The following is a 16,881-nucleotide window of genomic DNA, read 5'->3' on the forward strand; positions in this document are numbered from 1 at the left end:
CTTCCAGTTTGTGAACTAATTAGGCTTTTTTGTTCTAAGGTCAAAATAAATAAGATAACACGTTTTATTTTATCTAACAAAGCACGCATGATCGTGAACAATTGCTGTACATTCAATGGATTCTATTTTGATGTAAAGTAGACCATAATAAATTATGTATCTAGTAGGCTTTTAATTGTTTGCAAAACAAAAATTATATTCAAAATTATTTCTACGCCACTGGTATTAGGCATTATTCGAAAATTGTTAGTCGTCTTTATACAACAAATGTAATACAAATATACAAAAAATTTAATGTATTACATATATAGTTGTTATCGTAAACAATTTAACATACAACAAACACACTTTCTCATTGTATGTCACACCTTTTATAAAATAAATAAATGTTAAAATTCAGTTTTAGAAGAGTCGCAGAAAAAAATTGCAAAATAGATCAAGATTTATGGATGTGTTTATTTACCACTACAGGAATTTAATAATTATTATTTCTAGTATGAAATAGATAGTCAACAATGACAATGTTTATTATTTAATATGCAAACTGAATTTCTAGAAGTGCGTGGCTTATATGATTTGAATAAAAAAAATCTCTAAATTAAAAAAATTGTTCTCTTGGGTAAATATATCCAAATTGTTGACAATGAAAGTATAAACTATAATTTGTTTGCATGGCAATGTAATTTGTTAATACATATCTGCTTTATCTCTAAAGGTCAGATCAATTTAAACAAATTACACCTATTTGTATATATAACAGTTTGCGTGTCAGTAATTCAAGTGGATTAATAGACAAATTTTCTGTAGGGGTCCTTTGAAGTAATTAGATAATAGCAGTATTACTATTTTTAATATTCATTATTGTAAATAGGGTCTATTTGGGATAATGCCGTTGGTTTTTATGTTATGCGTTATGCTACTAGATGCTAAATTTTAATTTATAAAATTTCAGTTAAATTTATTAAAAGCTTTATTATGGCATGCATTTCTAGTACATAAAATATTAATAATTATATTAAACCAAAAAAATATGAAATATGTACCGAATTTACGGACGATGCTATTGCTGTTAACGATTTAAATCCAATCTTTTCACAAACGACTCTCAAGAACCGTTAAATACTCGGAATAATCTAGCGAAATACGGAACGCCGACATCAACAGAGAAATGATAACGATTTAGAAAAACAGGGAACGTAGCCACTTAAAAAATGGCAAATTTAAAAGAAGAAGAAGCGGAATGTAACCTAAAAATGTGAAAATTTCATTTATGTAAAAATAAATTGAATCAAATAAGAATTATATTAAAAAAAATATTACTTAATTATTCTTAAGTTTAAAAGGTAATACAGTTTGTTACATTGACAAAAAATATAAATATATTTATAGTTTATATTAAGTTAGATATGTTGAAGAGTGTGGAGACAATTTTTAAGAGAACCATATCACACAAGAAGACGCGAGTATTTCTCCTATCCACAGCAGCACAAACTAAAAATGAAGAAAGATTATCAAGTTTCCGAACAACTGAAAATGATCCGGTTAAGCATACAACCGACCATTTAAGTCAGTTCTATAAGGTCGACGAGAAGGACAAGAAGTCGCTTTTTCTCTATGGAGGGCTGCCCAAATCCTTTCAGCTACAGGCGAAAACATTTAACGAAACATGTTTAATGATCCGACAGCCAGCAATTGATATAATCAACTGTATTAAATCGATAGATTTCTCTAAGCCTGCTGTTAGATTTGTTTTATACGGTGAAATGGGCAGTGGGAAGTCACTGTCGTTAGCACACGTGATACATTATTGTTTTAGAAACAACTTTTTAATAGTACATGTTCCTTGGCTCGGCAACTGGATGCGAAGATGTCAGGAATATAGCAACTCCGAAACCAAAGAAGGGTTTGTGGACTTGAATATAGACGCAGCGGCATGGCTTTTACATTTTAAGACACAAAACACACATCTATTAAGTAACCCAGACATAAAAACGAGTGAAGATCATGTGTGGAGTAAACGTGAAGTAACACCTGCTGGTTCTCCCTTAAGCGAACTGGTGGAGCATGGTATTAACAGAGTAAAGTATGCCTCAACGTGTGCGGTGATCCTTTGTGACGAAATAAAGAAATTATCTACGCAGGGTGTATGCAAAACTTTAGTAACGGTAGACGGCTACAATGCTTTCTTCTATCCGAATACGAGGGTGTACACGGAAAAGAAAGAGGTTGTACATCCTCACAAGGTGACTCTCACGGAGGGATTCTTGAATTTAAGTAAATTCGATTGGAATAACGGAGTCGTAGTTCTTACTGTGGACGAAATTGCTATCGCCGAAAAGGACCAAATTTCACATTTGCCCAAGTAAGTTTATAAAAAAATTAAGAGGGTTTAAACACTTTTAGCCTATGTATTATTTGTTTATATATGTTAATAGTTTGTACACTTATAAATTTAGTCACAAGTTTAACAGAGTTATGCAACCCACAATATGATATAGGTTAACAAGCTTGTATTGTTGGTTGCAGCGTAATGGTCAAGAAATGTACAAGTTTAAAATACATCCTCACATCTTCGTTAAAAATTAATTCACTCCTAAATTTGGAATTTTATTTTAGGTACCTGCTAGGGAAAGATGGGTTTGCTCATTTAGATCCGTTTGTGCCAATTTCGGTGCCTAATTACTCGAAAAAGGAACTCCTCAGCTGTCTCGATTACTATAGGGAGAGAAAATGGGTGCGACCTTTCGAAGGTCAAGATGAAGAACTGTCATTTGTCAGCGGCAATAATCCTTATAAATTAATGAATATCTGTGCACCCTTGTAAAACTAATAAATAGCTTAGGCGAACATTTTTTCACGAAGTAATTATTTTTGACCAGCGCATCCTTACAATTGGAAGTTTTAATAGAAAATAATGTTTTGTGTGGGTGAGATGTAACCTTTACAGTCATATCTGAATGATCACAATGCCTATGACACAAAGCATTTTTCTGTAGCTACTGACAGAGAGCAACCTGCTAATGTAACCGTGACAGTTAGCAGCATAATGAATTCTGAACAGTACTGTACCCTGCAGTATCGTTACTTATAAAAAAAATATATAACTTAAAATTGTGAGCATACAAAGACACGTTTATAGTGACAAGTTCTTATATTGTGCATGATTTATACAAAAGAAACAACATAAACTATTTTAGTCTCCGAATTTAAATATATAACACTTAAAGATAGTTGCAGTAAAGGCTAAGTCCTAAAAAGTCTTACGATAAAATAAAGAACCAAGTTGGTATTTTATGTAGGCGTCATAAATATCGATCAGCAAGACTTTCTTGTAACGGGAAGATTAATGCTTAGCGTAATTAAACGGTACGTAGGATAATGTGTACGCCCGAGTCGGTGAAAACTGGATCTGACAATTCGCCCACCTTCAGACTAAAAGCGGCCTCTTCGAAGGGTTTCTGCATGGCGCCTTTACCGAAAGGTCCCAGGTCACCTCCCCGCTTTGCCGAGGAGCAATCCGAGTACCGGGAAGCTAACTCTGCGAAGGAGGCTTTGCCTTGAACGATCTGTTCTCGGTATGCTAAAAACGTTAATAGGAATTATTATTTGTGGGTCAAATATACAGACTAAAGACACACCTTTAGAAATTATCAATAAATGCAAATTATAATGTATTAAGAACTTACATTTTACTAAATCCAAGGCCTCTTCTTTAGCCCTTGTAATATTTTCTTCTCTCCAAGACGAAGGCCGACGTGAGTCCTTATGTTTGACCAACAAATGTGAGCATTGAACTTGTTCAGGTCCACTAGAGGAGACGGGTTCTGCAGGCTTGTCCGGGACATCCCACTGGGACTCTTTTGTATATACGTTTAAGTAATAGTGTTGGCCTAAAACCAAAAGATATATTTATCAATTACCTCTGAAGCTTTGAAATAAAATAAGTTTCGATAAGTTTCTTATTTACTTTTTTATTATGAATAAAAATAAACAGCATTACTTCCACACCTCCTTTATAAATAAAATGACCAGTAATTCAATTCTTAATTTAAGTATGGATTAAAAACTCGTTCAACTTGTAATCTTGTTAAAAACAGTATTTAACCAGTTGATATTATGCTTACCGGTAGAACGGCTCAAACGTTTTTCCCAACCGGTAGGTAACTCCTCGTCCGCCATTTTCCAAACGTAAACATAAGAATGCGCATTGCGCTGGTTCAATCACCGTTGTTAACTTCGCGCTGGTGGCTCTGAACTCGAATTAATTCGGAAGAATCTATAATGCGTCGATATTTCTCGTACCCGTATCAAAATTTTATTGGTTGTGTATGAATTCAATACTTTTAAACTATCCAATGGGTGAGGTGGTTGGAAGGGATACCACGTGTGAGGGAAACCTGCAACATTAGTGAACGTAGGCGCACAATGTTTAGTAATCAGCTGGGGCGGTGACAGTTCGATTTTGTGCGCTTTGGTTGTGAGACGCGCGCGTCGCTCGCGACACGTATTTACAATTTTAGATAGAAATTCTTTTACGGGACGAATTTCTGTAAAAATACAGCGTATATAACCCTATAACCGTTAATGTATCACATAGTTATAATCGAAAACGGGTGGAATTAAGAAAAACAACTCTCCAGCTGCCGATTGAGAGCCAGTGGTTGTTTGTGATTGTGTGGGGGTGGTCGTGCACAGTAAACAAATAGGATTTCATTCGTTGCGAAACTTCAGGTGAGAAATCGTTTATATTTGTCATTAATTATTATCAGTAATCCAAAACTAATTGAGTACGTAGGCATCGATAGCAAATTGTTTAAGTGGGTCAGTTACCTGTATTCTAAATAAAATATCGAAATTGATACTGTAGAATACTTGAGAGTACATTACAAAATCTTGTTTGTTTTTTGTGTTACTGTTTGTTCCGATAAAGATTGAAATTCACCTGTTGAAGTAAAAATTAACAGGTGCATCATAGCACAATGCTACCTGCTGAGCTCCCCTGCAACAATACTTGTTTGGTGTTCCGACTCGACTGGTGAGTCATTTTGGCCTACAGCGATATAGCTAGTGAGGTTAGTGAGGGCCTATATCAGACTAATAAGCAGGTATAAAGATATTTTACAGACTTGCACATTACAGTACAAATGAAATTTTATTTTAATTATCCTTTTTTATATATGTATTACCTAATACCTACAGCATAATTTTTCAATTTTCATATTTCAAATGATGCTGATGATGTGATTGTATGAGTGAAGCAGAAGCTAAATAAAGAAACAAAACTTTTTCGTGAAATGCAATTATCTGTAAATATATTTAATTAAAAAATAGGTTTAAATATATATTGAGAAAGTGGATTAGGTACCTAAGTATATCTTGATTTAATTTTATGTACTAATTTCACAGTCCAGTCGACCGAGGTCCAAATCCAAAACATCGTGATTGTGGTCATTTTCATATATGTAGGTATTTTTTTCACAAATAGACCACAAATATGTTGCAGAACAACACATTAATATGCACAAGCGATACATAGTAAGAAAAAAATGTTATTCATAATTTACGTCCTAAAAAAAATTATTTTTGGAAAATTAGGTACTACATTCAAACCCCTGTCTACTGAACAATAATTAGATAATTAGATACCTAATAATCCAATATTATTATTAAGTTACCTGCGACAAAAAAACATCTATCCGCCCCTACCAGTTATTTATTTCACCTGAATATCTCATCTCATACATTTATCTAATTATTATGCAGTTGCGAATGAAAATAAATTTTAAGTGTTAATTAATTTGCTGTGTCTGCGTACAAAAGAACCAGGTGATACCTATTCATTGTCAAATTTACATTATATCTTTGCTCGACCAATTGTCACCATTATATTGGATTCGCTTCATACTGAAATTTCATGGCTATCCACGATCAAAACGTCGAATAATCCGCGACGGACATTATTTTATGTAAAAAACGCAGTGTGCGAGGAGGAGGAACGGTCTATCGAAGGTCATTGACAAATGATAACTAGCCGTGGGCGAGTTGTAGGTACATTCTGATGTCATTAACATGTAAATTGTAGATGGATTCGGCTGGCGATTTGGTTTGGACGAAACTATGTATATGTTAATACATACCACCCGTTATGGTAGTACTGTGGGTTTCGTTATGTATGTACATGTCATAATATGTGCCACATATCAATAATAATTGCGAACTGTTTGCGTAAGAGCATTTTTTAGGCATCGCGGTTTCGAAATATACCTGACTGTGGCGTTTCGTGGCAGACTACATTGATCTAGATTTTTGACACGATGGGGAAACTAGAGATACGTTTCTGTTCCTCGAGAACTGTTTAGAAGTCATTTATTTAATGATATTTGTTTTAATGTTTTATGTTTTAATGGATATTTGTAAATCCACCATTAGAGTTGGGTCGGAGTATTCATTACCGCCCTGTTTACCCAAAAAAATTGCGATGATCCTTTTCAACTCTTTTTTCGAATGTCGCAAGTCAGTTTTCGTTGACGTAAACATACCTATCGTATTTAAATTTCAATTTCGAAAATCAAATTGTTGGTAGCACACTTTTTTTTGTTCGATTTCGAAAATGACCAATGAAATTCCACTTTAAACCTCAATTGTTTGATTCTGAATCACGTAGACTGTTCAATTGGCCTTGGATCGTTATTGCAATGATGAAAAAAACGATGGCAAATTCTAAACAGTTTCACTCCGATGTGTGTAAAACTGGAACCCACATTTTTTTAATAGCAAGGGCAAATTCTAAATATGTGGCGTGTTTATGTTATTCACTGCATCGTTTTGTTTCCAATGAATTCTTAAATAAAGGATTTGTCGAATTGGCCGTTTAGATTTAAATAAAAGTGAGAATAGAATTGTACTCATACATTTATAGATTGTCCTCGCTTTTCTAGATGAGGACTTATTAAATGACATTTATACAGGCAGGTATCTATGTTATAAACGTCTTGTATAATGCGTTTCGATTTACATATAAATTTGACATCTGTTTTTTTTTGGCTCTCGTTTCACCCTCCATTTGTATACATTCTCATTCTATTTACTTCTTGAAACCTTACGATCTTCCGTATCTCTCCGTCAAAGGGTACCCGGTATGTTTATAATTCGTTTGTGGGTCTCGTCATCGGCATCAGCACCACGTCTCATTGGGCAACAGCCTCCGTAGGTTGTGGATGACTAATTTCGTCGGATTCAATGCCAACCGGATTCATGACTAAATCGCGTTTGGCCAGACCATGAGTAAATCCACTTTTACGACGCTTGTCGTGTTCGGTCTTGTTACCAGATACTGCCTAGGGCAACAGGTAGATGCGTGACGTATTGCTGTTTAGATTACAATTGCATTTTTTCTCAATTCCAAATATCCAAATATCTGCCAATGAATGAATTTTAATTGGTCATAAATTTTAGAATCGGACGATCGATTTCAGTATTTACTATTGATGAGTATCGCAATTTCGATCGTAGTTGGACATAAATAATTTATTAGGGTACTTCGACACGACCGGAAATCGTTTCTGATTCGACAGAGGAAAACGACGTAAACATAATGGAATGACCTTGAAACAGTTCAGGTATCTAGCGAATTTTCCGACTGCAAAAATTTTAGCATTGTTTACTAATGACGGCAATGCTCTCATAAATGTTTAAAGGCCCGTTGAACTTTAGAAAACATAATTTAATGTCGGTTCTTTCTATGAATAGAAATTATAAGATATTTTTTTTATTTTTGACCATCGATCATAAGATTGAAAAAAAATAATTCGGAAACTGGGTTTCAGGAAACGAATATAATTTCGTTTTTATCTACAGGGTGTACCTATCTAAATAACACCAAAAAAATGTAAGGGGCAATTCTCTGATGAAAATTAATAGGGGTCTTTGGTATAAAATTTTTTGAAAAAACCCCTGAAAAATTACGCCCCCAAAAATTAAAAAAAATAGTTTTTCTTTTTTATTTTCCATGTATATCAACCTAATGAAACCAAACTTGGTGCTGCTTGGCGCGCCTGGTTGCGGGCAGGAAAATGATCGAGCGGCTTCAAATCGATGGAGCTGGAAAAATTAGCCATATCTCGGTTAATAATGAACCTATCGAGATAATTCTTTTTTAATTTGTGGTAGTGCGAAAATTCATGAGTATTGAAGCTATTGTATTAACATTATTTCAACCCGAGATTTAGTTCTTTATTTAGCTTCGCTCTTCCCACTCGTTCGCTAGACCGAGTAATAGAACGCATCGCCGCTATATTCTTTTTTGCAATTAAATAGTTGAATTCACCATAATGTTAATGTAGGACATGAAAATATAACTCTTAATGTATACTCTCCAAATTTCGACTCTTAATAATTAAGGACACTGCGATTAAATAAAAAAAAATGTCTCAGTTTCTAATCAACTTAGAACAACGATTTTTTTTTAAATTCGAAAATTAGTACTAACTAAACTACAGACGTCACTATTTCATTTTATAATAATTACCTATCTTAGCAATTTAATAAATATTAACACTTTTTCAGTCATTTTTAAACAAATTAAATTTGAAAAATTAAATTATCAGTAAATGCATATGTCAGTACAACTATTTAGGTACAAAAACAACTAATGATTGAAACTCTACGACGCCTTTGAGCTTGGGAAAAATGAATTGAAAATAGCATCTTCTTAGATAACAAATTCCGCCAACGCCAAACCAATGAAGCATTTGGGCTGAAATTTTTACCACTTATTAAGGGTGCAAAAAGCCTCAAAAATCCTGAATTACAAGTGTCTGCAATGAAAATTGCATTAATTATTAGCAATTGAAAAAAGCGGACATTTTCGACCATTTTTGAGCTCTTGCGCATAAACAAATTATCGGAACTTAATCGGACTTGTCTTATTTTATAGATTTATTTAATACCTACCTTTTTTGTATAAACCTTTTTTCTCTATGAATAACAGTTTTTTTACGCGAGTCAAAAAAACACTTTTCCATAACTTTGACCATTGTTTAAACAAAGTTTCCCAACTAGCCTCGAGTTGATTTTTTGATATTTTGTTTATAACACGTTTCTGAACAATATTCCGTAGAGAAACTTCTAATAGTATTTTTTTCTCGAAAAAAATCTGTAATGACTGGCCTATATTTTTAGTTTACTTTTATATTGAAATTTGGTTAGAACTGGAATTTTGTTTATTTCAGCGAAATGTATTTGGAAACATTTTAACAAGGGTTTTTCCAGAATTTTTATTTCGATTTTTTTCGTTTTTTTTTCGAATATTATTTTATTATTATACGTATGTATATACATGATATTGTATATTCATTACACAGGGTGCTCGTTTTTGCAAGCTGTAGCCATTGGCCAGAGTTGAGGAATTTGAAATGAATGTCTTGTTTTATTCGTTTTCAAATTATAAATATTTGAGACGGAGCAACTGTTATTTTTCTTGAAATTCCGCATTTTTGAATTCGGTACATGTTTCTGCTTACGATAATGTTTCATTTAATATTATTTACTTTTGTTTTCGTTAAAATACCGAACCATCTATTTTTATAAAGAGTGCTTCGAAAACAAAACAATTATTTTAAACTAATTGCAAATTTTCTCATGAAACAAAGATGGCTATTTTGAATGTGGGTGAGATACATTTCCTGCTGGTACAAATCATTGCTTTGTACCTTCTGTAGCCTATTGCAAAGCAATAAATTACTCGAGCAAAAATATTGTAAATAAATCAGTCAAAACGACGTTTATTAGTAACCACCCTGTATACCGTGTGCAATATCCAACGAAAATCTACTCTTTCGCGGTGAATTAAGCCGTCCATCTGGCTCCCCTCGGGTTAAATTTCATCTCGATATTCATAAATTTTCGGCTCCCCCAATTTGCAACACCGAACCCAATTCCATTCTGTTATTTATTTATGCAAAGCTAGCGCCGTCGTCTGTGTAGCAGGAAAGCTTTTTTATTCAACCTCTCTCACACCGATTAATCCAACGAAATGAGCAAACAGGTCAGCGCTGAGTGAAAGTTGCATATTTTCGTGGCGAAACGCGCTGCATCACAGCAGCTGTGCATTAATTATCGTTATGTTATTCGATTGTTGGTAATTGAAGAAATATTGTTAATTAAGGCACTTCTTCGTTGCGCATCGTCTGCAATGCTGTATACGACTAGCACAATGGTAGTACCAACCAACTAAAAATCCCTAAACCAATGCAATGCAAAACCACCAAAATTCCATCCTGCTGCAGTGTTCACATTAGAAGCGTAAAGTGAAAATTAGATCTTTTATGTATGCATAGTATAGTTGTTACGATGTCAGTTGGACTCTTGTAAATCTTAAAGCACAGGACCGTATGCAGTTATCCTGAAATTTCTTCTTATGCTTTGACCATGATGTGTCTCGTAATTGATACTCCAATAGCAATTCGGCGAGTCCGGTATTGGTAAACTAGTCCGGCTGATGTAGAATTGAAGGCGGCGCGCTGATCATAAAAGCAAACCTGTATTGGTCCACTAGGTCGTAAATAATTTTTTTGTATGGTACACGGGTTCACTTAGCTTTGCCGCTTTGTCAGTGCAGTAAAGAGCATTGCTTGGCGGGGTATGTTGTTGGTATAATACGTATTATTATTTATTAGTTGATATTATTTGTTCATATCGTAACCAGTAAAGGGTAATAGTTATTAAAATAAGTGTTAAGTATATGTAATTATCTAGTAATTTAGCGTGGCTTTCAGGAGACTTTTTGAAGCGGAGGATAACGAAATCCCCAAATAGTGGAACCGGTTTTTGTCGAAAGTATCGAAACAAAGTCAGAGTTTAAAAACAAAGATCAACTATTATATTAAATATATATGAATGTTTGAAAATTGAATTATCCCGTAATTAAAGAAGAATTGATCACGGTACAAAGAGAAAACGGAAAAATACAAAATTAAAGGAAACTGACAATTTTACTAGATGCAATGCGGCGCACAATTTATAATATGTATAAAGAAAATAAAGTTCCTACTTTAAATGTGATTCGAGATAAATAAAGCGATTATCCTGATTATAATTATAAATCTTTAGATATTATACGACATGCTTTATTACATTGCGATTTTAAACATAAAAAACTTGACAATCGTATGGTAATTATATGGTAATATAGCTCGGAATATAGTATATCTAGACGAGACAGGGCTAAATTTTTCTGAACGTCTATGGATTCCGTAGAATTTATGAGTTATGTTTTTATGCGGTTCCAATTGAGATCGTAACAACTATACACACAGAGTTATCCCACTTCTGATCTTTCCAAAATGGGGAAACACCCGAAAGGAAGAATTTATACCTAAACCAAACTTCCAACTGACCCAAACGTATGTTCGACATTTCATGAAATTTGCAGGATTCAATATCGCATTTGTCCGCCCCAAATGGGGGCATCTGCTTGATATGTGCGATTTCCCGTCAAGAAACCAAATATTTGAAGGGATTCCTCGGGAAACGTATGTTATTTCTTATTGAAGGAAATGATGTGACAGCGAAAAGGAGTCCTTGCGAATGGGAATGGATATTATGTAATAGAGATTGATAGAGGGCACTTTTCTGCTTTTAGGAGGAATTCATCGAGGACGTATTTCGTCCTTTGTATTCTCATGTTACTCTAGACTTCCGTCTCGAGACGTGGGAGTAAATAGAACCATTTTAAATCAGATTTTTCCTACAAGGACCTATCCAAATTTAACAGTAACATATTTATAATCAGTTTGAATTCATTCTTACATACATATATGATTTTTCGACGCGAAATGTTTTCCTTGAGATAAACTGAGATAAGTTTATTTTAATATATTTAGCTCGGTTAATTTACTTTAAATTTCATGGTGACGCCACTGGTTTCTCACGCAGATGTCGAACTCTAGCGATGGAGTTTCTAAATACTAAACAATTTAATTTCGCACAACTAGACTATACATGTTATATAGAGAAAACCTTTTCGCGTTACAAAGAATATTTTATTGGAATTTTCAACAAAGCAACTGCGCAGCGAGACGGATCCGACACGATAAGTCCTTTCATTGATGCAATGAAGCGAACCGGTATTCATGGAAATTTGTAATCCGTATTATCCAATAAAATGGAACTAGCGAACTCGTCGGTTTGTTTTTTTGCTCTGGCAGGTATAGATCTGTTCGAGGCATTGCGGACCGAGTTTTTGCCGTCGATCGATAGTTGGATCTCGAAGGAATCAACTCTGCAACCGAGATTTTATGTATAAAATTGTCAATTATGTATAATGCTCGCTTGTTTGAAGTAAATATAATACAGGGCTTCATAAATGATTGCAAGCAACATGACCGTCGGGCATAGGCAACCAAAGTTGCACAATTGGTGTTGTAAACTAAAAATCCCTTAACCTCGGTGGAGTGGTACCAGTATTTTTGTTCATTATCCTCGGATTAGGATTGTTAATGGATTGGTGCTACATTACTACTAACAATAATAGGTAATTTAGTAGGTGGGTAAGGGGTACATAGTAAGTTAAAAAAAAAAAAAGAAAAGTGACAACATTTTATGACTAGGAGTATGTTAAAATGTGCAGAAGTCCACTTACAAACAACAACTCTCGTCCGGCGCTGCAATTTATTGCTAAGCACTTGCACATTATTCGGGACGAGCTATAACTGCTTCGGAACTCCATAACGAGTCTATTACAACAGAGCCCGCATTTTCGTGATTTAGAGATGAGCTTGGGCGGTGCAGATGACGCTGCAGCAATTATTATCTCTGTTCCACATCGGAAAATCAATGGGACCCTTGATTACCTATTGTTCCGATAACAAGCAAGGGTATTAGCAGAATTATTAATTACCGATATTCGTTATTTGGTCTGTAATTTATAACTGGGAGTTCATTAATATCGAAATATGTTGAACATTTCTGAAATATTAATTAGTTGCCAGAATTCATGTTTTCAAACAGAAAAAAGCGTGGGTTCCCTTATAATTGTTGTTTTTGTGCCCATTTCTGTACAAAATAATGTCTAAATGGCAATGGAGATGTACATATACAGGGTGTTAGACTGCCAATTTACTAAATGTTTCACAATAATAGTTGTTTACATTTTTTCCGTAGGACAAGTTTGCCGCGCGCACACGTGGTATGCACCAGCTATGTAGTGTTAGGTTAAGTGCTGTTGTCACTTTGTGATGAAACTCCCCAATATTAATACTCGCTGTATATTGAAAAGTGTTAATCTTACGCCCCTGTAATATACTTGTGTGTTCATTTATGATTACTCTATCTCATATTGAAGTAATGGCACTCAAACTTCTTAAACCCTATATTTATCATTGTTTTTAGCAGTGCTTTTATTTTAATTAAAATATGAAACCTGCTATGATTTTCTCATGTAAAAATATAGAGAAAGAGAAACTAATCCTCTACACTTCAGACCCATCTCAAGCTTTATTCTTCTGATGAGACTATTTGGCTGCAATTTTTATATTTAGATTAACTTTTGCGACATTCTGCGCTCCAGATCATTGTAATGCGTGCGATAAATGCTGTTAATGAATTTTAACTGCCGCAAGTCGCTGCTATTTCGGGGTGAGACAATTGCGTGAAATGCATCTTAAATTAGCCGACTATTATTGTTGTTAATTTGTGATTCAGTTCATGGTCGGATGGGTTCGTTTCCCAAATATGGGCGCTATAAAAATTGTACAGTTTTCTAACGTCATTATGAATTTATTAAACATTATTATTGTAAAAAGCGAAGGATACTGATGAAACTTATGGAAAAGACAGTGAATCCAATGACCAACATGTGTGCTTAAGGCCGATTCAATTGACCGTGAAATTGTTGCTCCAGGTATTTGTTAATTAATTCCGTTCGTTTTATTTTAAACCTAATGGTTTAATCACTAATTTTTAATTTTAGAAGTTAATATCGTAGATATAGGTTCTAAGTGATCCAAACAAAGGTCAAGAAATTTGAAAAAGTGGAATGTGCAAAACAGCATTGTAAATAATTGTCCCAGGGTCGGGCAAAAGCCGCTCGGGAATTCGCTCTTTTTGCATTAAATAGAGCTTATTTTTACGATAATTAACAAAAAGAAATCACTCACGCCTCTTTGTTGCCAAGACGGCTTTATTCTTATAACGTTAATTGTTCATTCGGACCGGGATTTTAGAGACAATTAAAGAAAGGGTTAAACTTTTATTTTCAAAAAGTTTTACATTGATAGTTCACGTAATAAACGCACTAGCAGCAGTAAAAGTTATGTTAATAAAAGTTTAACCCTTTCTTTAATTGTCTTCCGATCTACAATTAACAAATTGGTGAAATATAACTTTAGGTACCTTAAATTGTAGGTAATTTAATTGCCTACAACATAAAATAACTAATTTTGCCCTTCAGCGTCATAAAGTGCAATCAAATATCTACTAATATTTTTTTAAGTTTTCAAAGTTCATGATTTAATTCGACTGGACTAACAATACACAATGAGGTTTTATTGGCTCCACACATTTTACTTTCTATTCTTCTACGCGCAGCTGTCGTAAATATCTTTAATGCATGTGACATTTGATATGTTATTGTATGTACATATTTTATTTTTTACAGATTTCTACACGTCGTTAAGATTAGCAACATAAATACAGCTGGTGAGTACTTGCTTACATTTTCTTGCCTTTAATCACAGCAACATTATTAATATTTCAGCATCACGTTGCAATCATAATTTTTAATAGATTTACTAAATACCGTCAGTTGTTCAAACAAAAAGCGAACATTTACGAAATTCGAAAGGAAGTCTTAAATCTAAACGAAAGTTAAAATTAAAAAAAATCATATATTTTTAAGATCTTCAATTGTTTTGCACAGCAGCAATTTATCATTTTTTCCTGCGCTTCAGGCACAACGAATCGAATATAAAAAAATATGTTTTCGAATCTCTCTGTTAGTTCCCTTCACAATAATCAGTACAGAAAACATCCCCAATGGAAAGCTCTTACGGCGCCTTCCAAGACTCGAAATCAATCATTTTTTTTCGCGCCTCCGCAACCTTGCAGTATTAATGAGTACCATTAATCTTCCCCGGTGAAACGCGAGGGTTGAGGTGCGGTAGAATGGGCACCTGTCTCCCTTTATTTGAAATCGTATATCATTGCAGCAAGGGTGGTCACTTGGCCCAGGGACATATTAGGGATTTCTTGACGTCTGTGGTTTTAGGCCCCTTTTCAATTAACTGTATTACACCCCAGTGTAAATAGTTATATTGGGTTATTTTTCACCGCAGCCCCAGGATATGTCGCGGTTGCTGTAGCGTATTATATCTTGAGGAGCTTTGTAATATTAGATGATATTTTTGATTTGTCTGAATAGTACAGTCATTGAATCTGAAAATCAGCTGTAACCTTCGAATTCTTTGAAACTGCATTGATTTGCATGAAAATTTAGAATAAGGCACAAGTGCTCAAGTTCAAAAGTGACATAATTGACACTTTTTGTTTTTTAGGGGTAAAAACTACTCCTAAGTGAAAAAAAATTGAAAAATTAAGTTTTAAGCATTTTATTGATAAAAATCTTATTCAAGCACAAAGATTAAATAATGTTTCATGTTCTCGAACATGTTTTATGATATATTTGATCTTTTCGACCCGATATTTAACCCTTAAAAACTACCCCTGTGCAAAAAATGATAAAAAATTACTTTTTAAAGATTTGAAATGACTAAATCGTGCAATTATTTAAAATAAAAGTTACCTAATAGCCAATAAAAGAATTTTTCCCTTTCAACCCCTAAAAACCACCCCTGTATTGACAAAAGTTATCAAAAATTACTTTTTAAAAGCTTGAATTGCTTTAACGGTGCAATTATTTAAAATAAAAATTCCCTCATTGCTTATGAAAGAATTTGTATCTTATAACACCTTTCAACCCTTATAAATCACCCCGGTGCTAAAAAAATGATAAAAAATTACGTTTTAAATCATGGAATGCTATAATTGTGCAATAATTTAAAATAAAAATTCCCTTATATTGTTTATGAAAGAATATTTTACTTTTGCAATTTTCAACTCTTATAAACTACCCTTTTACCAATATTAATGTAAAATATTTTTATTATAATCGATTTTTAAATATAATCAATCATAAAAAAATTGCTACGCTGCGTATAAATAATCACACTAAATTTTTTTACTTATTTTATTTGTATAATATAATATATAATATATAAAAATGAGAAAGCCTAGTTGCCCCGAAAAAATGTCATTGTGTTTTAACCATAACTCGGTTAATTTTGAAGCTATAGTATCCTACAAAAAAGCATTTTAAAGATAATTTCAAGAGCTGTAAGATCATATAAAACCTTTTAAGTCCTTCGTTTTTTAAAAGGAAAGGATCGAAGGGCTCGAGACAAATGGATACTTCAAGCGGCGATATCTCCTTTATTTTTTATGCTATAGGAATAAAAAAAAGCAAAATATTTGTTGAAAAAAAACTACATTTTTACGTATCTTTCATAGTTTCAGTGTTCTTATATAAATAAGGCAATTTTTTTTGAATAATGAAAAATACGTTTTCAATTTTACCGTACATTATTAAAAAAATACGCATTCTAAACCGATCTAACTTCAGGATCGTATCAACATTTCAAACACTAAAACAAAACTATTTGTAAAGTGTCTACGATTAATTTTAATTGTGATTGAAATGGTACAGCGTTTACTGCTCATTTTTCCTTAAAAAATATGAGCAACCCATCTGTTTTTGACGATAACTCCAATTTTGCTCTAATTAATTTTTATAAGTGCTTATTTTGAAGGTCTTTTTGAGTACTACAA

At 33.5% G+C, this 16,881-nt stretch overlaps 3 protein-coding genes across 5 annotated transcripts in view; 2 read left to right on the forward strand and 1 right to left on the reverse strand.

Annotated features, from left to right (window-relative positions):
- Positions 1 to 1,252: 1,252 nt before the first annotated feature.
- LOC108908212 (28S ribosomal protein S29, mitochondrial) lies at positions 1,253 to 2,847 on the forward strand. 2 transcript variants are annotated; one of them, XM_018712161.1, is made up of 3 exons: positions 1,301 to 1,343; positions 1,405 to 2,362; positions 2,617 to 2,847. In XM_018712161.1, the coding sequence occupies exons 2-3, from the start codon at positions 1,407 to 1,409 to the stop codon at positions 2,822 to 2,824; spliced, it is 1,164 nt and encodes a 387-aa protein (XP_018567677.1). In that variant the 5' UTR covers positions 1,301 to 1,343; positions 1,405 to 1,406; the 3' UTR covers positions 2,825 to 2,847. The 2 variants fall into 2 exon arrangements, with proteins under 2 accessions (XP_018567676.1, XP_018567677.1); XM_018712160.2 differs by having other exon boundaries at positions 1,253 to 2,362.
- Positions 2,848 to 3,138: 291 nt separating this feature from the next.
- Positions 3,139 to 4,193, reverse strand: LOC108908231 (putative peptidyl-prolyl cis-trans isomerase dodo). Its single transcript, XM_018712185.1, has 3 exons — positions 4,125 to 4,193; positions 3,687 to 3,890; positions 3,139 to 3,580 (listed from the first exon to the last, which is right to left on the reverse strand). The coding sequence occupies exons 1-3, from the start codon at positions 4,177 to 4,179 to the stop codon at positions 3,360 to 3,362; spliced, it is 480 nt and encodes a 159-aa protein (XP_018567701.1). The 5' UTR covers positions 4,180 to 4,193; the 3' UTR covers positions 3,139 to 3,359.
- A 252-nt stretch (positions 4,194 to 4,445) lies between these two features.
- LOC108908285 (ecotropic viral integration site 5 ortholog) overlaps positions 4,446 to 16,881 on the forward strand; it is a 78,473-nt gene continuing 66,037 nt past the window's right edge. For both annotated transcript variants that reach the window (XM_018712285.2, XM_018712286.2), the window contains exons 1-2: positions 4,446 to 4,731; positions 14,657 to 14,697. The gene's annotated coding sequence lies outside the window, so the exon portion shown is untranslated. The remainder of the gene's footprint in view (positions 4,732 to 14,656; positions 14,698 to 16,881) is intronic.

Source organism: Anoplophora glabripennis, unplaced genomic scaffold (assembly GCF_000390285.2).
Source record: "Anoplophora glabripennis isolate ALB-LARVAE unplaced genomic scaffold, Agla_2.0 scaffold18, whole genome shotgun sequence".
Classification (NCBI taxonomy): domain Eukaryota; kingdom Metazoa; phylum Arthropoda; class Insecta; order Coleoptera; family Cerambycidae; genus Anoplophora; species Anoplophora glabripennis.